At 45.7% G+C, this 25,222-nt stretch overlaps 1 protein-coding gene and 1 pseudogene across 14 annotated transcripts in view; both read right to left on the bottom strand.

Annotated features, from left to right (window-relative positions):
• SPTAN1 (spectrin alpha, non-erythrocytic 1) overlaps nucleotides 1–25,222 on the bottom strand; it is an 85,974-nt gene that overhangs the window by 9,655 nt on the left and 51,097 nt on the right. For 9 of the 14 annotated variants that reach the window (XM_032257467.1, XM_032257472.1, XM_032257476.1 and 6 more), the window contains 16 exons: nucleotides 24,430–24,574; nucleotides 24,135–24,316; nucleotides 19,808–19,907; nucleotides 19,459–19,656; nucleotides 19,232–19,378; nucleotides 18,516–18,619; nucleotides 18,209–18,371; nucleotides 17,828–17,842; nucleotides 15,651–15,782; nucleotides 15,254–15,391; nucleotides 13,618–13,722; nucleotides 8,758–8,966; nucleotides 5,634–5,754; nucleotides 5,198–5,319; nucleotides 4,641–4,773; nucleotides 2,455–2,553 (listed from right to left, as the gene is read on the bottom strand). In XM_032257467.1, the coding sequence (XP_032113358.1) occupies nucleotides 2,455–2,553; nucleotides 4,641–4,773; nucleotides 5,198–5,319; nucleotides 5,634–5,754; nucleotides 8,758–8,966; nucleotides 13,618–13,722; nucleotides 15,254–15,391; nucleotides 15,651–15,782; nucleotides 17,828–17,842; nucleotides 18,209–18,371; nucleotides 18,516–18,619; nucleotides 19,232–19,378; nucleotides 19,459–19,656; nucleotides 19,808–19,907; nucleotides 24,135–24,316; nucleotides 24,430–24,574 (2,113 nt within the window). The remainder of the gene's footprint in view (nucleotides 1–2,454; nucleotides 2,554–4,640; nucleotides 4,774–5,197; nucleotides 5,320–5,633; nucleotides 5,755–8,757; nucleotides 8,967–13,617; nucleotides 13,723–15,253; nucleotides 15,392–15,650; nucleotides 15,783–17,827; nucleotides 17,843–18,208; nucleotides 18,372–18,515; nucleotides 18,620–19,231; nucleotides 19,379–19,458; nucleotides 19,657–19,807; nucleotides 19,908–24,134; nucleotides 24,317–24,429; nucleotides 24,575–25,222) is intronic. The other 5 variants (XM_032257479.1, XM_032257474.1, XM_032257466.1 and 2 more) reach the window with 1 other exon arrangement.
• Nucleotides 23,934–24,052, bottom strand: LOC116536044 (annotated as a pseudogene).

Genomic DNA, 25,222 nt, shown 5'->3' with positions numbered 1-25,222 from the left:
GGCAACACAGTCAGGCGAAGGAGGGAGGGAGGGAGGGAGGGAGGGAGGGAAGGGCCAGGTGTGGTAGCAGCACCTATGGTCCCAGGTAACTAGGGAGGCTCAGGTGGGAGAATTGCTGGAACCTGGGAGGCAGAGGCTGCAGTGAACCGAGATCACACCACTGCACTCCATCCAGCCTGGGTGACAAGAGCGAGACTCTGTCCCAAAAAAATAAAAATAAAAAAATTGGCCAGGTGTGGTGGCTCATGCCTATAATCCCAGAACTTTGAGAGGCTGAGGCACGCTGATCATAAGGTCAGGAGTTCCAGACCAGCCTGACCAACATGGTGGTAATGGTGAAATCCCGTCTCTACTAAATACAAAAATTAGCCGGGCATGGTGTTGTGCGCCTGTAACCCCAGCTACTCAGGATTACAGGAGGCTGAGGCTGGAGAATCACTTTAACCTGGGAGGTAGAAGTTGCAGTGAGCTGAGATCACGCCACTCACTGCACTCCAGCCTGGGCAAGAGTGAGACTCTGTCTCAAAAATAGTAGGCCGGGTGCAGTGGCTCATACATGTAATCCCCGCACTTTGGGAGGCCTAGGCAGGCGGATCATGAGTTCAAGAGTTCGAGACCATCCTGGCAAACATGGTGAAACCCCATCTCTACCAAAAAATACAAAAACTAGCTGGGCATGGTGGCGCATGCCTATAGCCCTAGCTACTTGGGAGGCTGAGGCAGGAGAATCACTTGAACCTGGGAGGCGGAGGCTGTAGTGAGCTGAGATCATGCCACTGCACTACAGCCTGGTGACAGAGCAAAACTCAGTCTCAAAAAAAAAAAAAAAAAAAAAAAAAGGGCCGGGCGCGGTGGCTCAAGCCTGTAATCCCAGCACTTCGGGAGGCCGAGGCGGGTGGATCACGAGGTCAAGAGATCAAGACCATCCTGGTCAACATGGTGAAACCCCGTCTCTACTAAAACTACAAAAAAAAATTAGCTGGGCATGGTGGCGCGTGCCTGTAATCCCAGCTACTCAGGAGGCTGAGGCAGGAGAATTGCCTGAACCCAGGAGGCGGAGGTTGCGGTGAGCCGAGATCGCGCCATTGCACTCCAGCCTGGGTAACAAGAGCGAAACTCCGTCTCAAAAAAAAAAAAAAAAAAATTAAAACATGCTACAAGTCACATAGAATTTAAAAAGAAATTCTTCAACACCTGTGAAAAGGGGAAAAAAGAATTTAAAGAAAAATTCAAGGAGGAAATGGGCTGTTGCTAAGAACAAAGCAGCCAGCTCTTTGCCAGAAGGCTGAAGAATACTAGGCTTGAAGAACAGGGAACGTTGTCTAGGTGTGTGTGGGGGTTTAAGTATGCAGAAGCCCTGTCTACGTCTATACGTGTCTATATCTGAAATTAGTTTCATGCTAGTTTATTTGCAGATCAGAGCAAGGAAAAAAAGCTCTCCAGTGGATTTTAGCTACATTGTTGCCGCCTATGGATCAAACCCTAGTCTCAAGGCCATAACTGCTGAGTGCAACCTCTGTGATGAGAAATCTTACTCATGAAGCCACAGCCATTAAAACCTCTGTCCTCAGGTGGATGTGGCTTCGCTGTTGCTGGGAAAACCCCAAGTCCCTTTATTTTGTTTTCTCCCAAAAGGGGTGTGAATGAAATAGACTTTTTTTTTTTTTTTTTGAGATGGAGTCTCACTCTGTCACCCAGGCTGGAGTGCAATGGCATGCCTCCTCCCCTTCCCGGGTTCAAGTGATTCTGTTGCCTCAGCCTCCCGAGTAGCTGGGATTACAGGCGTGTGCTACCACACCCAGCTAATTTTTGTTAATTTTAGTAGAGACAGGGTTTCACTATGTTGGCCAGGCTAGTCTTGAACTCCTGGCCTCGTGATCTGCCCCCCTCAGCTTCCCAAAGTGCTGGGATTACATGTGTGAGCCACCGTACCCAGCCAATAGATTCATTTCTGAAACGTTCTAGACAGCCTCCAGGTTTTTGATAATTTATAGAGTGATATAATCTTATTAAACAGGGATTTCTGCAGCTATTTGATCTAGATGGTAGCTCTACACCTGTGGAGAGTAAAGGTCTGGCAGGTCAGACATGAAGATCTAATGTGTAGTCTCTGGGTGGGGCTTTATGTGTGATTTTTAAGTTTTGCTTATTTGCATTTTCTACTGTCCCTATAAAGAGATCATATCACTTGAGAAACTAAGAGCAGCATTTTCGAGTGCCAGTGTCTCTGTTGCTTAATGTAGAAAAAATAAACATTAGAGAGTAACTTTACTAGCTTCAAAAAAGGGGAAATAACCAACTTGGCATGAAAGCCAGGAATGGAACTGCTACTGGTTTTCACACAGACCTTAGTTTGGTGAATATCCCAGGAAGCGAACTTTGGGGGACCTCTGTGAAACCAACACATGGGTGTCCCAGAGGGGGATAGAGGTCTTACCGATGGGCTGGACTCACCTTCTTAATGAGGTCTTGTCCATTGCTGCAGACATCATTCACGCGATCCTTGTGGACAGTAAAGTCTGTCTCAAAAGCTTCATGTTTCTTCAGTAAGCCCTGGAGTGGAAGCAAGACCCGCTACTGAGAACCCGCTATGTGCAGTGGGCTAGGCCCTGGGGACAGAGAGTGACAAAACTGCTATGGTCCCTGTCCACACACACATTACAGTCTAGCTGGGGAACAGGACAACAAAGAGGAACATCAATAAACAGGGAATCATAAAAGGAGGGAAAACAGGAGGCAGTGAGAGTAACCAGTGGTGAGACAGGCTTTGGCAGGGACAGTCTTTGGACCTTTGGGAAAGGTCAAATCCCTTGTCATCCATCAACAGTGTCTTAAGGTCTCTCCCTCCAGCGGACCACAAGAACAAAACAAAGCAAGCTGAATATACACACCCAAATGAAAATGACACATTTTTAAGGTTTATCTTGAACACATCTCAGAAAAGGCCTTCCAAGTCATCTCTTTTTTTTTTTTTTTTTGGAGACAGAGTCCTGCTCTGTTGCCCAGGTTGGAGTGCAGCAGTGAAATCTCAGCTCACTACAACCTCCACCTCCCAGGCTCAAGCGATTCTCGTGCCTCAGCCTCCCGAGTAGCTGGGATTATAGGTGTGTGCCATCATGCCCGGCTAATTTTTGTATATTTTTAGTACAGACAGGGTTTCACCATGTTGGCTGGTCTTGAACTTCTGACTTCAGGTGATCCACCCACCTTGGCCTCCCAAAGTGCTGGGATTACAGGCGTGAGCCACGGTGCCCGGCCCCAAGTCTTTTTCTTAGTACAATTTAAGCACTGCACACAACACCCTTTTGGTTGTTTCCAGGGAACTCAACTATGCAGAGGACGGGAAATGACTGACCATCTAAATTCTACCTGAATCACCCTGACCAGCAGAGGGTGCTTCCCATAGTGAGGAAGGTGGCTCAGACGTAACTCAATTCCTGGGAGTGCACACTCCTGCTTCCACATCTCTGGGCAGGAATTTAGACATATCTGACCATGATATTTTGCAGCATCTCCTTTCCAGAGGGGAGTCTATCCATCTATGCCTCTGGGCTGCACTCGGACTTGCTTTCACCAGCAGACAGGCAGTGAGGACGATGTGTGAGGCCATAGATTGCAGCTCCTGCCATTGCCTGTCTGAATGCTGCTGAAGGAGGCTGGTCTAGCCAGTGGGAGGACAATAGGCCACGTGGAGGGGAACAGAAACGTCCAGACTGGGTGACAACAGGCTCAGTTGCCAGTGTGTGACTGATCTCTCAGCCCACCGGCGCTGTACCCGAATGCAGGAGCATGAGGGACCTCCAGTGACAGCTGCAGATGCCCCTGATCCACACAACCATGCAAAAAAAGAAATGGGTGCTTTCAACCACTAAATTTAGGCAGGTTATTATGTAGCAATAGTTAACCAATTTAGGGGTATGTGATAGGCTGAAATGTATCCTCCTCAAGAGAAAGTGAAGGCCTAGCTTCTGGTACCCATGAATGTGGAAAGAGGGTCTTTGCAAAGGTACTCTGCAAAGGTAAGATGAGGTAATTAGGGTGGGCCCTAATCCAATACAACTGATGTCCTTATAACAGAACACAGAAATTTGAATAAACACAGAGTGATGCCAAGTGAAGACAGACACAGAGGGAAGATGGTCACATGAAGACAGGCAGAGACTGGAGTGATGCCGCCACATGCCAAGGGTGCCTGGTGCCAACAAAAACTGAAAGAGGCAAGGAAGGCTCTTCCCCTATAGGTCTGGAGGGAGCATGGTCCTGCCTGCATCTTGATTTCAGACTTCTAGCCTCCAGAGCTGAGAGAAAATAAACCTCTGTTGTCTTAAGCCATTCAGTTCGTGGTACTTATTTATGGCAGCCCCAGGAAACCAATACAAAGACCCAAACTCACAGCGCTTCTGGCAAACAACAGGGCCCATAAACTGAAACTGCCAAAGCCATGCCAATTTTGTCTACTGAGGGGAAATGTCCCCTGGTGTGAAATCTTCAGGGCTAAAACCAACTACTGAGGCATTGGCTACTGGTCCTGTGTGCTCTCCTAGTAAGAGCAGGGCGCTTTAACAAACCAACAGGGAAATAGTGACCAGTAGGCAGTTGCCAAGAGAGAAAGCAGGTGGCACCTTTGGTTTCTGTCTCACCTGGATGGCGGCAAGAGTGTCTCCATAATCTTCACTAGCCACCAGCGTCATTTTCTCATTGATCCAGGCTTCCTCCTCTTCCACATTGGCTACAAACTGCTGATATTCCAAGGACTCTTCTAGCCGCTGACCCCTAATTACAGGTGACAGGATCAGCCATAATCTCTTCCAGCTTTGGTTTTGATAGTTAACATAAGCTTAAAAACATTCATGAAAAAGGTGGGCCCTCACAGTCAGGCCTTCTGTGGAATACCCTGAATCACCCAGTGTGTGACTGCAGACTCTCATATCTTGATTCCTGGAGAATCATGTGTGATTCTGGACTCACACAGAAACATGCGTGATTCTGGACTCATACAGTGGGTCCAGATTAACAGAATGAGACCACCTCAGCATGGCCTGTGGGAGGTGGCTCTGGAGTAAACTGATTGTGGCACATGTGAGACCTAAGGTCCAAGAGATGGCAGGAGGGCCCAGTGGCCCTGCACAGCTCAGAGTCCGCCCTTGGGTGCTGGCCTTCCACTTGTTCCTGAGAGCTCCTGCCTCTGACTACTCACCGGGCAGCTGCCAGCTGCTTCAGCTCTCTCCAGTGCTCCACAAACTGTGCCAGCCGCTGCTGGATCTCCTCTTTCCCGATGGTGTTATCATCAGACAGCTTCTTGCCAGTGTCTAGGACACCCTGACAGGCAAGGATGATTGAATAGGTTAACAGCAAGCAGCCCTGCTGGGGCCTCTATCTCGAGGCTCCCAGGAAAAGGCCTCAATGTCAAGTCTGGGACTTCCCCAGGTTTGGACTGAGGAGTCATGAACACTGTAGAACTAAAGGGATCTCAGTGAAATAAGTCAAGTCTGGGACTTCTGCAGGTTTGGACTGAGGAATCATGAACTCTGAGAACTAAAGGGATCTCAGTGAAATAAGCACTAGGTGTTTGTCTGTGCCCTGGGGCCCACTCAAACCCCACTGCCCTCTCGGCCAGAAGGCGGCCTCCCTACCTGAATAGCTGGCTCATGCGCAGCCAATTCTGCCTCCAGCCGCTTATGCTTCTTCCTCAGGTTCTGTACGCCAGTTAGGTCCCGGCCATAGTCCTCCGAGCTCACCAGCAGCTTCTTCTCCCTGGACAAGAGACAGGTAACAGCACAGTTGATCTCTGCCCTTGCTGTCAAGTGGGGACATTAGGTCAACTGTGGACCTTGCGACATCTACTAATATTTCTGGGAAAATCCTTGCCAATTTTCTGGAAAACAAAAGCCTCTACTTCCCAAATGAGTAGTGACCAAGAACTTCTGTCTATGTACGCATGCATGAGCCCTGCTGTGTGTCCAGATTCTAGAGGGTTGGGGATGCACTGGAGGACGGGAGGCATCACTAGTGCTGCTCTTAGGAGCCCTAGATAATTATATCAGTAACTATCAATCATGCATACTAAATATGTATCAATATATACCAGTAAATATATGAAGATATTTACATATATACATACATACACTTTTTTTTGAGAAAGAGTCTCATTCTGTTGCCCAGGCTAAAGTGCACTGGCGTCACCGTGACCTCTGCTTTCTGCAATCTCTGCCTCCCCAGCTTGAGTGATCTTCCCACCTGAGCCTCCCAAGTAGTAGGGACCACAGGTGTGCGCCACCATACGTGGCTAATTTTTTCTATTTCTGGTAGAGACAAGTTTTCACCATCTTGCCCAGGCTGGTTGCAAACTCTTGGACTCAAGCAATTCGCCCACCTTGGCCTCTCAAAGGAGTTGGGATTATAGGCGTGGGCCAACACGTCAGCTATATAAGTAATATATATATATTTTGAGATAAAGTCTTGCTCTGTCACCCAGGATGGAGTGCAGTGGGACAATCTCAGCTCACAGAAACCTCTACTTCCTGGGTTCAAGCCATTTTCCTGCCTCAGACTCCCGAGTAGCTGGGATTACAGGCATGCACCACCATGCCCGGCTAATTTTTGTATTTTTGTTTACTTTTTTTTTTTTTTGGAGACAGAGTCTCATTCTGGAGTGCAGTGGCATGATCTTGGCTCACTGCAACCTCCGCCTCCTGGGTTCAAGTGATTCTCCTGCCTCAGCCTCCTGTAGCTTGAACTACAGGCACCCACCACCATGCCTGGTTAATTTTTGTATTTTTAGTAGAGATAGGGTTTTACCATGTTGGCCAGGCTGGTCTTGAACTCCTGACCTCAAGTGATCCACCCAATTCGGCCTCCCAAAGTGCTGGGATTACAGGTGAGAGCCACAGTGCCCGGCCTATATAAGTAATTGTTTTCCCCCACAAGACAGAGTTTCACTCTTGTTGTCTAGCCTGGAGTGCAATGGCATGATCTCGGCTCACTGCAACCTCTACCTCCTGGATTCAGGTGATACTCCTGCCCCAGCCTTCTGAGAAGCTGGGATTTCAGGCATGCAACATCATGCCCGGGTAATATTTTGCATTTTTAGTAGAGACGGGGTTTCTCGATGTTGGTTAGGCTGGTCTCTAACTCCTGACCTCAGGTGATCCACCTGCCCTGGCCTCCCAAGGTGCTGGGATTACAGGTTTGAGCCACTGTGCCTGGCCTATATAAGTGAGTTTTTTTTTAAAAGGTTTTTTTCTTAATTTTGAGATGGATTATTGCTTTATTGCCCAGCCTGGAGTGCAGTGAGGCAATCTCGACTCACTGCAACCTCTGCCTCCTGGGTTCAAGGCACTCTCCTGCCTCAGCCTCCTTGAGTAGGTGGGACTACAGGTGCATGCCACCATGCCTGGCTAATTTTTGTATATATATATATATTTTGAGACAGTTTTGCTCTTGTTGCCCAGGCTGGAGTGCAATGGCACAATCTTGGCACACGACAACCTCTGCCTCCTGGGTTCAAGCGATTCTCCTGCCTCAGCTTCCCGAGTAGATGGGATTACAGGTGCCTGCCACTATGCCTGGCTAATTTTGTATTTTTAGTAGAGATGGGGTTTCTCCATGATGGTCAGGCTGCTGGTCTAGAAAGGTGATCTGCTCACCTCGGCCTCCCAAAGTGCTGGGATTATAGACATGAGCCACCATGCCTGGCCCCTAATTTTTGTATTTTCAGTAGAGACGGGGTTTTACCATGTTGGCCAAGCTGGTCTCGAACTGATCTCATCTGACCTCAAGTGATCCACCCGCCTGGGCCTCCCAAGATGGTGTGATCATGGGCGTGAGCCACTGTGCCTGACCAGAAGGTTTTAAGGAAGGAATTAAAAGAGAGGATTTTGTTTTTAAGACATTTGTGAGCTAGGCACGGTGGCTCACGCCTGTGATCCCAGCTCTTTAGGAGGCTGAGGTGGGCGGATCACCTGAGGTAAGGAATTCAAGACCAGCCTGACCAATACGGTGAAACCCCGTTTTTAAAAATAAAAGACATTTGTGGCCAGGCATGGCGGCTCACGCCTGTAATCCCAGCATTTTGGGAGGCTGAGGCAGATTGATCACCTGAGGTTGGGAGTTTGAGACCAGCCTGACCAATATGGAGAAACCCCATCTGCACTAAAAATACAAAATTAGCCAGGCATGGTGGTGCATGGTTATAAGCCCAGCTACTTGGAAGGCTGAGGCAGAAGAATGACTTGCACCTGGGAGGCAGAGGCTGTGGTGAGCTGAGATTGTGCCATTGCGCTCCAACCTGGGCACCAACAGGTGCAACTGTCTCAAAAAAAAAAAAAAAAAAAAAAAAAAAAAAAGACATTTGTTTACATGCTACGTCAAATGGAATCAGCAGACTGACATATTGCGGGGCAGACAGAGAATAACCAAAAAAGCAACTCCTTCCTTGGAGAAGTGATCTTCTCCAGGAGGTCAGACACAAACTGACTAACTTTCCCAGGAATCTAAAGGGCAGGGTCTAGACAGGGCCTATGTAACTAGCATGGATCACTACCACCGTCAATCATCATCACTGTAAACCCGGAAAGCAGAAGACACTGAGGCATCCCAGGAGTGTGTGGCCAAGCTGGGATCCCAGTTCAACAGGGCTTCCAGCCTTACCACTTACAGCCAGGAGACAGAAACTTCCTGACTCAACAGTCAGCCTGTGGTTCCTGTTGCCCACTACTACAGGCCTAACAGGCCTTCTAGGGGGCTGAGAACACATACTTGATCCAGGATTCCTCGTCATCCATGTCCCGGAAGAACTGGTGCAGGCGATGGGATTCATTCAGCCTGGCTCGCCGGGAGGCTGCCATGCTCTTGATCTTCTGGAAGCGCCCGTTGATAGTATCCCTCTTGTCCTTTACTTGGGAGGTGTCGAAGGCACTGCTGGTCATCAGGCTGTCTGCCTGGCTGTTCAGGTCCTTCAGGCGATCCTAGGGCAGGGAACACAAGAGGGTCAGAAACTGGGTCTCCCACAACTATCCGCTTGAAAATAAGAACTCAGGAATTCCTTACTGAGATGTGGAGTGTTGATATTCTCAAAGTATGTTATTGGGAATTCTGGCATTCCATGAACTCAAACTATTTTGATAACATTATAAGACATTATTTGCCTTCTTTACTGTGTGGACATTTGCACTGACAGTACAAAAGCAATGGGGAAGGAGGGGAAATGCTGGTGCTTTAGTTCAAATCAAGGTAGGGACAAACTGTACAAGCAGATTCTTCACTGCTGCCCACTTGCAGTAAAAAAAAATGCCGTTTCACTTAAGAATGTCCTTAAAAAGGCAGTGAAAGTTAATTTTATTGAGTAGCCATTCTTTCGTACTTGAAAGAACAAGCAACAGAAAAACTGTGGTCATTCAGACTTGGTATCTCACAGATGCTTTGTCCAGAATAAATAAAGTAAGCTTGTCACTTCAAAGAATACTGACAGTTTGTTACTAATGATAAAATTCAAACTTTTATGAGAAAGTTAGAATATTAGAAAATTTACAACTACCACCGTGAGCCTGACAGCTTCCTAAAACGTAAAGATTTTTCTGATGAGACTGGTGGTGGTATTAACTGCAATGTTTTGATATCATATAATTACATTCAACATATAGAACCAACAGGCATAACTCAGTGAAACAATATTTACCAAATGAGCCATGCATGATGTTACAAAATCAGGCATAGGTAAGAGATACGTTCAAAGCCCAAGATAGACCAATGGGTTTTAATATAATCCAGTATAAAAAAATGTACTGGGCCGGGCGCGGTGGCTCAAGCCTATAATACCAGCACTTGTGGGAGGCCGAGGCGGGTGGATCATGAGGTCAAGAGATCGAGACCATCCTGGTCAACATGGTGAAACCCCATCTCTACTAAAAATACAAAAAAATTAGCTGGGCATGGTGGCGCGTGCCTGTAATCCCAGCGACTCAGGAGGCTGAGGCAGGAGAATTGCCTGAAGCCGGGAGGCGGAGGTTGCGGTGAGCCGAGATCGCGCCATTGCACTCCAGCCTGGGTAACAAGAGCGAAACTCCGTCTCAAAAAAAAAAAAAAAAATGTACTGATAAGGTTTCAGAGGTCAATTTGCAACTAACTCCCTCAAACTTTTTTTTTTTTTTTTTTTTGAGACAGGGTCTTGCTCTGTCATCTAGAAATGTGGTGGCATGATCATGACTCACTGTAGCCTTGACCTCCTGCCAGGACTCAAATGAACCTCCTGCCTCAGCCTCCAAGTAACTGGGACCATAGGTATGTGTCCCAGTGTCCAGTTAATTTTTATTTTATTTATTTTTTTGAGATGAAGTCTTGCTCTGACACCCAGGCTGCAGTGCAGTATCACGATCTCGGCTCACTTCAACCTCTGCCTCCTGGGTTCAAGCAATTCTCCTGCCTCAGCCTCCCAAGTAGCTGGGATTACAGGTGCATGCCATCATCCCCAGCTAATTTTTTGTATTTTAGTAGAAATGGGGTTTCACTGTGCTAACCAGGCTGGTCTTGAACTCCTGAGCTCAGGCAATCCACCTGCCTCGGCCTCCCAAAGTGCTAGGATTACAAGTGTGACCACCATGCCCCGGCTAATTTTTGTATTTTTTTGTAGAGACAGAGTCTCATCATGTTGCCCAGGCTGGTCTTGAACTCCTAGGCTCACATGATCTGCCTGCCTCGGCCTCCCAAAGTGCTGGGATTACATGTGTTAGCCACTGTGCCTGACCACAACTAAGCTTTAAGAAACTACCAATTTGGTATAGTATCAAAGAAGAGTATTCACACTTACCTGAATCAAAATATTCCTCCCTTTTCTATCTACCTACCTGTGTAAAGCTGAATTTTCATCCAATACAAAACACCACAACCTGAATTCAGCATTTTTTTTTTTTTTTTTTTTGAGATGAACTCATGCTCTGTTGCACAGGTTGGAGTGCCATGGTGCAATCTTGGCTTACTGCAACCCCTGCCTCCTGGGTTCAAGCGATTCTCCTGCCTCAGCCTGCTGAGTACCTGGGATTACAAGTGCCCACCACCACACTTGGCTAACTTTTGTATTTTTGGTAGAGTTGGGGTTTCACCATGTTGGCCAGGCTGGTCTCGAATTCCTGACTTCAAATGATCTACCCACCTCGGCCTTCCAAAGTGCTGGGATTATAGTGTTGAGCCACTGCACTCGGCCTAAATTTTAAATCTTTTTACTTGGAAATAATCTTAGATTCATAAAGAGTTACAAAAATAGTAAAGTTCCTATGCTTGTTAGCTTCCCACTGTAGTAGTAATATCTTTTTTTTTTTTTTTTTGAGACAGAATTTTGCTCTTGTTGCCCAGGCTGGAGTTCAATGGTGCAATCTCAGCTCACTGTAACCTCCACCTCCTGGGTTCGAGTGATTCTCCTGCTTCAGCCTCCTGAGTAGCTGAGGTTACAGGTAGGCGCCACCATGCCCGGCTAAGTTTGTATTTTTAGTAGAGACGGGGTTTCTCCATGTTGGTCAGGCTTGTCTCGAACTCCTGACCTCAGTTGAGCCGCCCACATCGGCCTCCCAAAGTACCAGGATTACAGGCATGAGCCACCAAGCCCAGCCAGTATTATCTTTTATAACTGGAGTACAATAGCAGAACGAGGAAACTGACATGGCTACAATCCACAGACCTTATTCAGATTGTACAAATCTTTCTGAATTAAAAAATTTATTTTATGTTTTAATTTTTATTTTTTGAGACAGGGTCTCACTCTGTTGCAGCCTAGGTTAGAGTGAAGTGACATGATCTTGGCTCACTATCATGCCTGGATGAGATTTCACCAATTTCTGTATGCACTCATTTGTATGCGACTGTGAGCATGTGCATGTAGTTTCATGCAATTTTATATGTATAGACTCTTGTAACCACCAAAATAAAAATACAGGATTGTTCCATTGGCACGAAGGGACTCCCTGTGCCACACTTTATAGTTGTTTCCCACTCCACGCCTAACCTATGGCAGCCACCAATCTGTTCTCCAGCTCTACAATTTTGTTATTTCGAGAATGTCATAAAAATGGAATCATAAAGTATGGAACCCTTTAAGATTGTCTTTTAAAAATTTAACTTTTGCCGGGCGCGGTGGCTCACGCTTGTAATCCCAGCACTTTGGGAGGCCGAGGCGGGTGGATCACGAGGTCAAGAGATTGAGACCATCCTGGTCAACATGGTGAAACCCCGTCTCTACTAAAACTACAAAAAATTAGCTGGGCATGGTGGCGCGTGCCTGTAATCCCAGCTACTCAGGAGGCTGAGGCAGGAGAATTGCTTGAACCCAGGAGGCGGAGGTTGCGGTGAGCCGAGATCGCGCCATTGCACTCCAGCCTGGGTAACAAGAGCGAAACTCCGTCTCAAAAAAAAAAAAAAAAAAAAATTTAACTTTTAGGCCGGACGCAGTGGATCATGCCTATAATCCCAGCACTTTGGAAGGCCGAGGTGGGTGGATCACCTGAGGTCAGGAGTTTGAGACCAGCCTGGCCAACATGGTGAAACCCCATCTCTACTAAAAATACAAAAAGTAGCTGGGCGTGGTAACAGGTGCCTGTAATCCCAGCTAGTTGGGAGGCTGAGGCAGGAGAATCGCTTGAAACTGAAAGGTGAAGGTTGCAATGAGCCGAGATTGTGCCACTGCATTCTAGCCTAGGGGACAGAGTAAGACTCCGTCTCAAAAAAAAAAAAAAAATTTAACTTTTTCTTTCTTTCTTTTTTTTTTTTTTTTTTTTTTTGAGATGGAGCCTTGCTCTGTTGCCCAGGCTGGAGTGCAGTGGTACGATCTCAGCTTACTGCAACCTCCAACTCCTGAGTTCAAGCAATTCTCCTGCCTCAGCCTCCTGAGTAGCTAGTATTACAGATGCCTGCCACCATGCCCAGCTGATTTTTTTATTTTTAGTAGAGACAGGGTTTTGCCATGTTGGCCAGGGTGGTCTCGAACTCCTGACCTCAGGTGATCCGCCTGCCTGGGCCTCCTAAAGTACTGAAATTACAGGCATGAGCCACCACATCTGGACTTAAAATTTAATTAATTTTTTTTTGCTTGTTTGAGACAAAGTTTTGCTCTTGTTGCCCAGGTTGGAGTACAATGGTGCAATCTCAGCTCACTGCAACCTCCACCTCCTAGGTTCAAGTGATTTTCCTGCCTCAGCCTCCTGAGTAGCTTACAAGCATGCACTCCCACATCGGCTAATTTTTTGTATTTTTAGTAGAGATGGGGTTTCTCCATGTTGGTCAGGCTGGTTTCGAATTCCCAACATCAGGTGATCTGCCCACCTTGGCCTCCCAAAGTGCTGGGATTACAGGCGTTAGCCACCATGCCTGGCCTTATAATTTTTTATAATAAGGAATACTGATAGATAAAACCTACATAATCAAAATCTATTTTTAAATTTCTGTCCTAATGAAAATCTCTTAAGGGCCTTCAATAATTGTAAAGTATATAATGGTCTGAGACCATAACCTTTGAGAATGGCTGCTTTAAGTGAACAGACGTCACTCTCTTTTCTCAAACATACTTGTTTTCCTTAGGAATCAGGCACAGCCGAGTCCCAGGCACCCAGGCCTGGGCTGCCTCCCTTTGCTCACCTCATGGGCAGATATATCTGCTTCCAGCAGTTGATGTTTTTTCAGCAGGTTGTTCACAGAAGCCAAGTCTTTGCCGTAATCTTCAGATGCCAGCAGGGCCTCGACCTGGCAGTGAAAACACAAAAAGGAAATGCTACTGTGTGTTGTATACTCAGCATTCTGGAAAATTCAGAATGCCCAGTGGTTATTCCAGGTCCTTGTTTGGAAAGCTGAATACTTCTCCATCACAATGTGTTACTATTATTCTCACTCAGCTTGATCAGCCTGCCCGGCCTGAGACATTCTCTCCATTTGGTCAGTCAAACCTAGACTCCAGAGTCTATTCATAGTAAATACAACAGCTAAAGGCAAAATGCACAGCAATCCTAGTTCAAGGAATCTCCCCTAGGAAAAAATTGACAGTGTGGGCAAAGATTAATATTCAAAGATGTTCACTGCAGCAAAATATATACACCAAAAGGCTGGGAACACCTGAATGTTCAACAATATGGGAATGGTTAAATTATGGCATGGTTCCATGATAAACTTATGCAATTATTCAAATTTTTTTTTTTTTTTTTTTTTTGAGACAGGGTCTTGCTTTGTCTCTCAGGCTGGAGTGCAATGGCACAAACACGGCTCACTGTAGCCTTGACCTCCTGGGCTCAAGTGATCTTCCCACCTGAGCCTCCTGAGTAGCTAGGACTGCAGGTTTGCGTCACCAGGCCCAACTAAATTTTTCTTTTAAGTTTTAGTAGAAACAAGATCTCATTATGCTGCCCAGGTTGGTGGTGAACTCCTGAGCTCAAGCAATCCTCTCAACTTGACCTCACAAAGTGTTAGGATTACAGGTGTAAGCCACTGTGTACAGCATGTTTAGGAAGAATTTGTAGTGACATAACATTCTCAATACACATATTCATAAAAATATGTATAGACTGGAAAGAAATACTGTAATAAAAGTGATGGTCTCTAAAAACCTCTTTTTTTTTGAGAGAAAGTCTCTCTCTGTTTCCCAGGCTGTAGTGCAGTGGTGCGATCTCAGCTCACTGCAACCTCTGCCTTCTGGGTTCAAGCAATTCTCCTGCCTCAGCCTCCCAAGTGCCTGGGACTACAGCAGTGTACTACCACACCCAGCTAATTTTTGTATTTTTCGTAGAGAGATGATTTCACCAGGATGGTCTCAGATCTCTTGACCTCGTGATCCGCCCACACAGCCTCCCAAAGTGCTGGGATTACAGGTGTGAGCCACTGCACCCAGCCAAAACCTCTAGGTTTTTATAGTCTGTGCTTTCCAAACATTCTCCATGAAGAATACATGACTGACTCTGGCTTCCAAGAAGCTACTATCTTGGTTTCTATCCTGGCATAGGTTTATTAGAGCTGCCTGCCATATAGCCCCATGATCCCTTCCTATTTGCATTCTCTACGGACATGAGTGATCTGTGGTCCAAGTCCCACTACAAGTTAGCTCTCTTCTGTAAACATTCACTCTCTTTGCCCTTACAGCATGCAACTCATGTGATAATAAATATTTCTATCAAAAGGGGTGTCTGGTGAGCCCTGCCTTTTCATGGTTTTGGGCTCACTGATGGACCCACTGTACCAAATGACTAGAAATCCCCCACTGGTGGGAAGAGAAACCACTCAGTGTTACCTCAGACAGCCAGAAGTCAAAGTCCTTGATCCCTGTGTTGAAGTTCTGCTGCTTGTTGGCTTCTTTCAGTTTCTGGCTCTTTTCAGCTGACTTCTGCACCAGGAACTGCCACTGGTCAGCTAAGGCAGCCAGGCGGGCCTGGGGAACAGAAGGGAGCCAAAAAGAAGGTGAAATATATGAAGAACCCTCCCTCTCCTAAAGCTCAATTTGAGAACTTCTAAGAGAGGAGAATGGAAAACACTCTTAGGGGCCATTCTCACTAGCATTCCCCATCTGTAACTCAGGCCAAAGTCTTCTAGTCCATTTAGTTTCTTAAGACTATATGTCCAAGTTATTCTTTCAGGTTAAGAGTGACGTTGCTGTTCTTCCCAGGGCACCAGGAGCTGGTGGGCCATACCTTGACAGCATCCTCACTTCCAGCACAGGCTCCACGTTCAATGAGGGAGTTGCCCATGTCAATAACCCCGCGGATCCGGTCAGCATTGGCATGCAGCTCTGCTTCAAAAGCTTGGTGCTTCTGGTGCTTGCTCTAAAAATACCAAAAACAATTTTTCCAGACCAGTTCCTGCTAAGTTATGTCTTTTCAGGAGGAAGGGGTTCTCAGAGGGAGGGAGTGGTAGCAAACATAAAGAACTGGGGCAAATGCCAACGTTTTTTTACAGAAGGCAATTGGAATTTATATGAAATATTTTAGGGTTAATCTCTTGGGGAATGAGCAAAGGAGAAAAATTTACTAGCTCAGTAGATGAACTGGAAGTCCTTTTTTTTTGAGACAGGGTCTTGCTCTGTCGCCCAGGCTGGAGTGCAGTAGTGCAATCTCAGCTCACTGCAGACTCAATCTCTTGGGCTCAAGCAATCCTCCTACCTCAGCCTCCTGAATAGCTGGAACCATTGGGGCCACCACACCCGGCTAATTTTTCCTTTTTTTTTGGTAGAGATGAGGTTTTGCCATGTTGCCCAGGCTGGTCTTGAACTCCTGAGCTCAAGCAGTCAAACTGCCTTAGCCTCCCAAAGTTCTGAGATTACAAGCATGAGCCAGCAAGCCTGGCCAAAAATCATTTTTTAAAGTAGCTATGCTAGCTGTTTAAGAGTGAAGCCCTAGAATTCTACACTTTCTAACACTTTCCAGAAGATGGAAATGGACAACTTCAGTTTTGAATCTACTTGTACATCAATTTCCATCCATGGCTTTCTCCTTATTGGAGACAGGCTCTAATGAATGAGATACATATGGACATTTCATCATCTAAGGCAGAAATCACCATTTAGCAAAATTCATAACATAAATTGTAGTAACCAGCAAAACAATATTTGATGGTCCGTCTTGTCCCTCTGTTGGCAAAGGAGAAATCTACAGCTACTACAGACATCGTCTTTGTTTGTTGATTTATCATTTGGTAGCTGTCATTAATCAAAACAGTGGGATACTGTCAGAACCCAGGCTTGACTGCAGGAAAGAATTCATTTTGCTGGGAAAAGAAAGGGCTAGGAGAAGGATGAGCTCCTGATCCTGGGGGCCTGATATGGTTTTTATGAATCCATAAAGAAACAGAAGGTAGTGAAATGCTACAAGACACAACTGCAAGGACATAGCATCTGTGCCACAATTCTGGGAAAAACAATTGGCTGGGTGAGAAATGCAGGGTCTCAGGGGAGAGTGTTATTTAGGGGGAAAAAAACAACTAAAAGGCAGTAGAGTTGGGGAATTCTGCATCAAATGTTTCATTTCAGAGGCAGCAACTGTCAAAGGATGGAGCCATCTAGTTGGCTCAATTCATCACTAACATGAAATGTGCTTGTTACATTCTCCCACTGCCTAACCCCAAAGGCAACAACAAAAAGGGTCTCAAATACCCTTTTATCCTGACAGAAGTCCCATTCCCCTCCTAGAATTCTGTTCCTTGTTCTGATCACTTTTTAGTTCAAATCCCATTTACTATCTTCTCTATCTTCATTTCTTCCACCCACTTAAGCAACTTTGAGCTACATGTTGACTGGGTCCCCTTTCACTACCTGTTGAGTGATGTCTGCTTTTATCTTAACTTCTCATTTGTGTTTCTTGAAGATTTGGAGGTATTAATAGATCATCTGTCTCTCTATAGTTCTCTGGCTGTTGCTCTCCTGACTGGCACCTCTGGATGCCAGACTGGGTATGCATCAAAACCCTCACACCAGACTGGCCTCCCTGACCGTGGTCACTAGATACCATGAGTTCACAGCAAGTCTGAGCTAATGTCTACACAGAAAAAGCTGAAGCTGATGTTCCATCTTCAAAAGGAAGCACTCCTTGAAAGAAAGTGGTCAACTACTGCCCCGCAAATCAAACACTGTACAGAATTTGCCTAAGTGATAAATTGGGGGAGAAAGGAGGGAGTAAGACATTGCAGGCTAATTACAACAGAGAAAGCCACATCCCACAGGGACACTTGAATGGAGTAAAATGGATGATTAGAAATGAAAAGGATGGATGAAGAGACACCAGCAGACTGTGTAACCACAATAACAAATAATCTACGCAGAACACAAATACTGGAGCTCATTTAACTACAACTCTTAAAAAAATTAAAAACTTACCAGCAGCTTGGAAAGCTACAAAAACAGATTAAAAGAACAAGAGTTCAGTACACTGATGTGGACACACATATCAGCTATTAAATAGAAACTCATTTTGTCATACTTCCCCTGGGAAGCTCAGCATTTGGGAACAGTGATAGAAGGGAGATTCTACAGACTTTTATTACTGCGGAAATTGTTTCAATACAGACAAATGAGGAAGGAGACTTTTAAACGGCTCTGAAACTTGAGTAGGGCTTTCCCACTGGCTTAGCTTATTAAAATATTTTTAACTGACTTCCCATGGGTGCAAGGAGGTTGTTTTACAGATGCTTTATTTAGCAAAATCTACCAAATAACATAGGGCTACATCAAGACCAACACCCTGTCACTTCAGCTTACCTGGATGTTGGTGGGATCCTTATATGACTCATCACTCGCTGTCTGCAATTTTTCACTGATCCAAGCTTCAATCTCATCCACATCCCGGCTGAACTGTTGGAGGGTTTGAGATTCTCCTAGCTTTGACCTTTTCTCAATCATTTGGGCTTTCAGACGTCGCCACCTGAACGAGTGAAACCATGAGATCAAACATGAACATGTCTTACTGTGGAGGAGGAAGCCGGAAGATGGAACAGGCCTGGGCCTTCATATGAGGGGATGCATTCTCTCAGTGCTGGTGACTACATCAGTGTCACGGGACACCCACCTGTCCAAGACCTCATTGCGCCGGCTAGAAATGTCTCCCTTGGCATAGTGGCCAGCAGCGATGAGCTGGTCAGCAAAGGCCTGCAGAGCGGCAATCTTCTCTTCCTGTCGGCAAAGAAAGGCATGAGGTCAAGGTAGGCCTGTGGATGGGCCCTGCCTAGACTGCCGGTCTTGAGAAAAGGACAGTTATTTTGGGTGACTGAGAACTAGCTGGTGGCAGGATCAGAATACACTGACACTTTAGAAGCAGGAGTGTAAAACGCCAAAAGAAAGCTTGATTTCAGTCATTACTAAGAGTACAGTTTAACTCAAGAAGACTCCAGGTCATTCAGGTGAGGCAGGTGTTAGAATATCAGAACAGAACACACAAAATTAAGCTTAATAATAGGAAAAGGCTGTCAGACTTACAGCCAAGTGATTTATAAATCAAACAGTTTTACATCTTCCTTGTTGTTTATGTTCATGTATTCCCTTACCTACTGACACATTTGTTTTTCCTCCCTTTCATAATAAAATATATTTTTCCTGTGGTAACTCATTATTAAAACCTTGGAAATACCAGAATTTATATTTAAAGGTTTAAAGAATTATTTATGTGCATATTTTTCTTAGACAATGCAGGAATTCCTTGGAGATACAACAGTGACTATATAAGCCAAGAAATAGATGTCAATCAGGAAAAATCCAGACTCAGACCCCATGGTACAGAGGCCTCACCTGAACGTTAATTGCTTTGTCAAAGTCTTCATGTTTTTTGATCAGAGCCTCTACGCTGTCCAGTGAGTCTCCTTTGTCTTCGGTATTCAAGAAGGCCTCCCGGGCAGCCATCCAGTTCTCAGCTTGCTCACAGTCCCGATGGAACAGCTGAAGAGGGCAAGAGGCAGGTGAGAAGATGAGGCCCTTCAGCAAGGAAACATTTGGTCAGAAACCAAGAGCACACATACCTGCAATTCAAGGCACTGATCCAGCATCATCCTGCGCTGAACCCAGGCCTTCTCCAGGTCTGCACGCTCCTGGTCAAGAATATCAAGTTTCTGCTTGATCTCAGGGCTCGCATAGTGTCCGTGAGCCAACAGCTGCTGTCCAAACTGCTCAAATGCCTGGAAAGTGCCAGCCCTGGCATCGATTTCTGTCCGGTGTTCCTGCCAAAAGGAGGGAAGGGATTAGGTAACTGGCAGCAGATGCCCACTCTGATGTCAACCCCCACCAACTCACCACAAAGGGTTTGAGTGAGGCCTCCAGGGCCCAGCAGAGCAGCCACATCTTTGCTACTCAGCAGGCAGGTCCACCCACCTGGTGTCGCTCCAGCAACGCCTCAGCTCCGGTGACATCCTTGGCTAGCTCATCTGAGGACACCAACCCCCGTATTCCATTGATCCAAGACATGAGGTCCCTGGAAACCAGAACCCCAGAGAAATAGCTATATTACCTGGTAAAGAGAATCTTCTGCCCAGAAAAAGATAGATGTATATAATTCTTGCTTCAGAAAGTTATCTTTGGTTAATCTAGTTAATCTATTGAATGAAGCTAGGTCTTTGGGCAAAGTGTTTCAAAACCTCTTGTTCTTCTTGTTGAGTTTTTTTTAATTTTGAGGTAGAGTTTTGCTTTTGTCACCCAAGCTGGCGCAATCTCCAGCTTGCTGGAGTGATCTCCCCTGACTACAACCTCAGCCTCCCAGGTTCAAGTGAGTCTCCTGCCTTAGCCTCCCAAGAAGCTAAGATTATAGGCATGTGCCATGACGCCTAGCTAATTTTTGTACTTTTGGTAGAGACAAGGTTTCACCACATTGGTCAGGCTAGTGTCCAGCTCCAGATCGCCAATAATCCACCCACCTGGGCCTCCCAAAGTGCTGGGATTACAGGCGTGAGCCACCACGCTCGGCCTTATTGAGGTTTTTTTTTTTTAAAGTCCGAATTTCTCAGAGGAAAAGTCAGTAAATTTATAATTAAGATCTTTTCGCCATACAGAATAACAAGTTCTAGCTATAATTAAGTCTTTGATAGCTTCAAATGAAAAAGCCTTTCTTGGCAGGGTGTGATGGTTCATGCCGGTAATCCCAGCGCTTTGGGAGGCAGGAGGATCACTTGAGCTCAGGAATTCAAGACCAGATTGGGCAACTTAGTGAAACCCTGTCTCTAAAAAAAGAAAAAGCCTTTCTTTTGGATTAACCCTTGAAGCCCTAGGCCTGTGCATCCATTTGATCCAGTTTCTCACAGCTGTACAAGCACAAGAGCACAAAATTGAATGTGTAAGGTCAGATATGGTATGATTCCTTTTATATGATATGTCCAGAAGAGGCACATCCATAAAGACAGAAAGCAGATAAAGGATTCCTAGTGGATGGGGATGAGGGACGTGATTAGTTAAGGGATGTTATTCCAGGGCAATGAAAATGTTTCAAAACTAGAGAGGGGTGGCTGTACAACACTGTGAATACATTAAATGTCACCGAATTGCACATTTTAAAGTGGTTAATTGTATGTTATGTGGCCTTTACCTCAATAAAAAGAAGAAAAAGAGGCTGGGCACAGTGGTTCACACCTGTAATCCTAGCGCTCTGGGAGGCCAAGGTGGGTGGATCACCTGAGGTCAGGAGTTCAAGACCAGCCTGGCCAAATGGTGAAACCCCTTCTCTATAAAGAAAAAAAAAAAGAAGAAGAAAAAGAAAACGAATTGCAAACTAGGACCTCCTCCCAGAGGCCTGTGAAAGGAAGCAGCATCTGCCTACTCCCACTGGAGCATGGGAGATACCCCAGTTAACAGATACAAGCACAAGTGTGCAACTGTGTGTGTAAAATAATATTGTTAAAGAGCACAAAAAACAAAAAAAGACAAAATAAATGTCTGTCCTCAATAGCTACTATTAAACAAGTCACCAATCACCCACTCAGTGGATTGCTGTGCATTCATTAAAAAGGCAGAGGTATCAGATTGGGGAACATTTTGTAAGATAATTGGCCTAACGTCCTAATGACAAGAATGTCAGGTAAAAAAAGGGCCAGGTGAGGTGGTGCATGCTTGTAATCTCAGCACTTTGGGGGGCTGAAGCGGGAGGATCATTTGAGCCTAGGAATTTGAGACCAGCCTGGGCAACACAGTGAGACTTAGTCTCTACTAAAAATTTTAAAATTAGCCAGGTGTGGTGGTACATGCCTGTAGTCCCAGCTACATGGGAGGCTGAGGCAGGAGGATCACTTGAGCCTGGGAAGTCGAGGCTATAGTAAGCCAGCCTGGGCAACAGAGCCAGATCCTGTCTCAAAAAACAAACAAACAAACAACCAGCCTGGGCAACATGAACATGGAGAAACCCTGTCTTTACAAAAACTACAAAAATTAGACATGGTGGTATGTGCCTGTAGTCTGGGCTACTTAGAAAGGCTGAAATGGGAGGATCGCTTGAGCCCAGGAGGTCGAGTCTACAATGAGCTGTGATCTCACCACTGCACTCCAGGCTGGGCAACAGAGTGAGACCCTGTCTCAAAAAACAGGAAAAACAAAGAACCGAGAGGGAGGGGTACTGTTCTAGATCAAAGAAGATTAAGACAAGGCTACTCAGTTTAACAGTAATCCTGAATTGGACCCTGGATTAAAAATAAATAAATGGGAAAAAAAAAAAAAAAAGCCCTAGTTATCAAATGGTCAACTGGAAAAAATTGAATATGGACTTAAACATTATTGTGTGTTAGCTTTCTTGGGTATGATAATACAAACGTAACTATGCAGGAGAACATTCTTGTTCTCGGGAAATAGATGCTAGGGTGTTTAGAAGTCAAGTGCCACATATCTGCAACCTACTTTCCTATGGCTCAGGAAAACCAAAGAACCATATTTAGAGGTAAAGCGAATGTCAAAAAAGTTAAGTGGTAATTACAGGTGAAGGTGCCATGGATGCTCACTGTTATTATTTCAACTTCTCTACAGCCTTGAAACTCCTCTAAATCAAAAAAGTCAGTGGGAAAAAAAAAAACACACCAAAAAGCCAGGTACAATAGCTCACGCCTGTAATCCCAGCTCTTAGGCAGGCAGAGACGGGAGGATACCTTGGGCCCAGGAGTTCGAGACCTGCCTGTGCAATATAGCAAGACCCCCTATTCTCCACAAAAAGGAGGGAAAAAAAAAGACAATGAACACAAAAGTTGGTGGCAAAGACTAAGTTGTACCTACAGTAAGTGCAAAAGACATCTAAGAAAAAATATAAAGTCATGTGGCAGGGGGATTTGAGGGGGTGCGCACATACTTGGATAGGAAAGTGAAGACTTTTTTTTTTTGCGATGGAGTTTTGTTCCATCACGCAGGCTGGGGTGCAGTGGTGGGATCTTGGTTCACTGCAGCCTTTGCCTCCTGGGTTCAAGTGATTTTCCTGCCTTAGTCCCCTGAGTAGCTAGACTTACAGACCTGTGTCACCAAGTCCACCTAATGTTTGTATTTTTAGTAGAGATGGGGTTTCACCATATTGGCCAGGCTGGTCTCAAACTCCTGACCTCGTGATCCATCTGCCTCTGCTTCCAAAAGTGTTGAGGTGTAAGCCGCCATGCCCGGCTGTGGAGACTTACTTTTACAATCTGGCATTCAGTAGTTTGACCATTTTACAATAAATATGTACTACTTTTTTTCTGTTTTTAATTTTTTTTTTTTTTTTTTGAGAGGGAGCCTTACTCTGTTGCCAGGGTGGAGTGCAATGGCCTGATCTCAGCTCTCTGCAACATCCACTGCCCTGGTTCAAGCGATTCTTCTCCCTGAGCCTCCCTGGTAGCTGGGACTACAGGCATGCACCACCATACCCAGCTAATTTTTTCATTTTTAGTAGAGACGGTTTCACCATGTTGGCCAGGATGGTCTTGATCTTTTGACATTGTGATCCACCTGCCTTGGCCTCCCAAAGTGCTATGATTATAGGCATGAGCCAGCCACCATGCCTGGCTGTTTTTTTTTTTTTTTGAGATGGAGTTCCGCTCTTGTTACTCAGACTGGAGTGCAATGGCGCGATCTCGGCTCACTGCAACCTCCGCCTCCTGGGTTCAAGAAATTCTCCTGCCTCAGCCTCCTGAGTAGCTGGGACTACAGGTGTGTGCCACCATGCCCAGCTAATTTTTGTATTTTTTTTTAGTAGAGACGGGGTTTCACCATGTTGACCGGGATGGTCTCGATCAATTAATCTTGAGATCCACCCGCCTCGGCCTCCCAAAGTGTTGGGATTACAGGCATGAGCCACCGCGTTTAATTTTTAAATTAAAATTTTATAATAGGGTTTTGCCATGTAGCCCAGGTTGGTATCTGACTCCTGAGTTCAAGCGATCCACCTGCCTCAGCCTCCCAAAATGCTGGAATTACAGGTCTGAGCGATTGTACCCAGCTGAGCATGTACTACTTTCTTTCTTTCTTTCTTTTTTTTTTTTTAATATATATTAAAAAAAAAAAAAGCCTACAGCACCCAGTATTCCCAGGCAGTCTTCCATCCAAGTACTAACCAGGCCCAACCCTGCTTAGCTTCTGAGATAAGACGAGATCAGGCGTGTTCAGGGTGGTATGCCTGTAGATGCATGTACTACTTTCATAATAAAAATGACCACTGTAAAGAAGGCACTATGTTCTAGAGGTCTGAGTGAACACGGCTCCCTACCGGAAATCGCTTAGGAAGCGCTGAAGGTCATGGGAGTCGCCCAACTTTGCCTTTCGCTGGTCTGCACGTTTCCCCAGGCTGCTCCAGGCCTGGTTTAACTCTGTGCACTTTTCCTGCAGATCTTCTGCTGACTCAGGATGGGACTGGATTAGGCGCTCTGCTGTTTCACCAAGGGAGTTTACCTATGGGGAGAAAGTGGTAGGTAAGCTTGCAGTAAGGGGGTGCGCTCTGTAGAATGGGAGAATCTGCTCTGCCTGGGGCAAAAATGCCAGAAGATGACTTTGGGTCCTTTCACCTTGTCACCGAGAGCTGCAAGGTCCCTCTCGAAGCCCTCATGCTTGCGTTGAAGGGCCTGGACACTGGCGAGATCATGTCCATAATTGTCTGTGTTTAGAGCTTGATTCTTCTCTTCAATCCATTCTTTGGTTTCGTCAGCATCTCTAGAAGCAAGACACATTCAGGTTAAGAAATGCTGAGTACAGTTGCCTTGATTATCAGACAAACACTAAAAAAATTTATTTTATTTATTTATTTTTTTGAGATGGAGTTTTGTTCTTGTTACCCAGGCTGGAACACAATGTACAATCTCAGCTCACTGCAACCTCTATCCACTGGGTTCAAGTGATTCTCCTGCCTCAGCCTCCCGAGTACAGGCGCCCATCACTATGCCCAGCTAGTTTATTTATTTATTTATTTATTTATTTTTAATTTTATTTTTTTCTTGAGATGGAGTCTCACTGTGTCATCCAGGCTGGAATGCAGTGGCATGATCTCGGCTCACTGCAACCTCCACCTCCTGGGTTCAAGTGATTCTCCTGTCTCAGCCTCCCCAGCAGCTGGGACTACACGTGCATGCCACCACATCCGGCTAATCTTTTGTATTTTTAGTAGAGACAGGGTTTCACCACATTGGCCAGGCTGGTCTTGAACTCCTGACTTCGTGATTCACCCGCCTCAGCCTCCCAAAGTGCTGGGATTACAGGTGTGAGTCACTGTGCCCAGCCCTAATATTTTTATTTTTAGTAGAGGCGGAGTTTAACCACGCTGGCCAAGCTGGCCTCAAACTCCTGACCTAAGGTGATCTGCCT

The sequence above is a fragment of the Sapajus apella genome, unplaced genomic scaffold, assembly GCF_009761245.1.
Source record: "Sapajus apella isolate SASKATOON/1434 unplaced genomic scaffold, GSC_monkey_1.0 scaffold97, whole genome shotgun sequence".
NCBI lineage: Eukaryota > Metazoa > Chordata > Mammalia > Primates > Cebidae > Sapajus > Sapajus apella.
The sequence above is the reverse complement of the archived record's forward strand: the minus strand, read 5'-3'. Positions and strand labels throughout refer to the sequence as shown.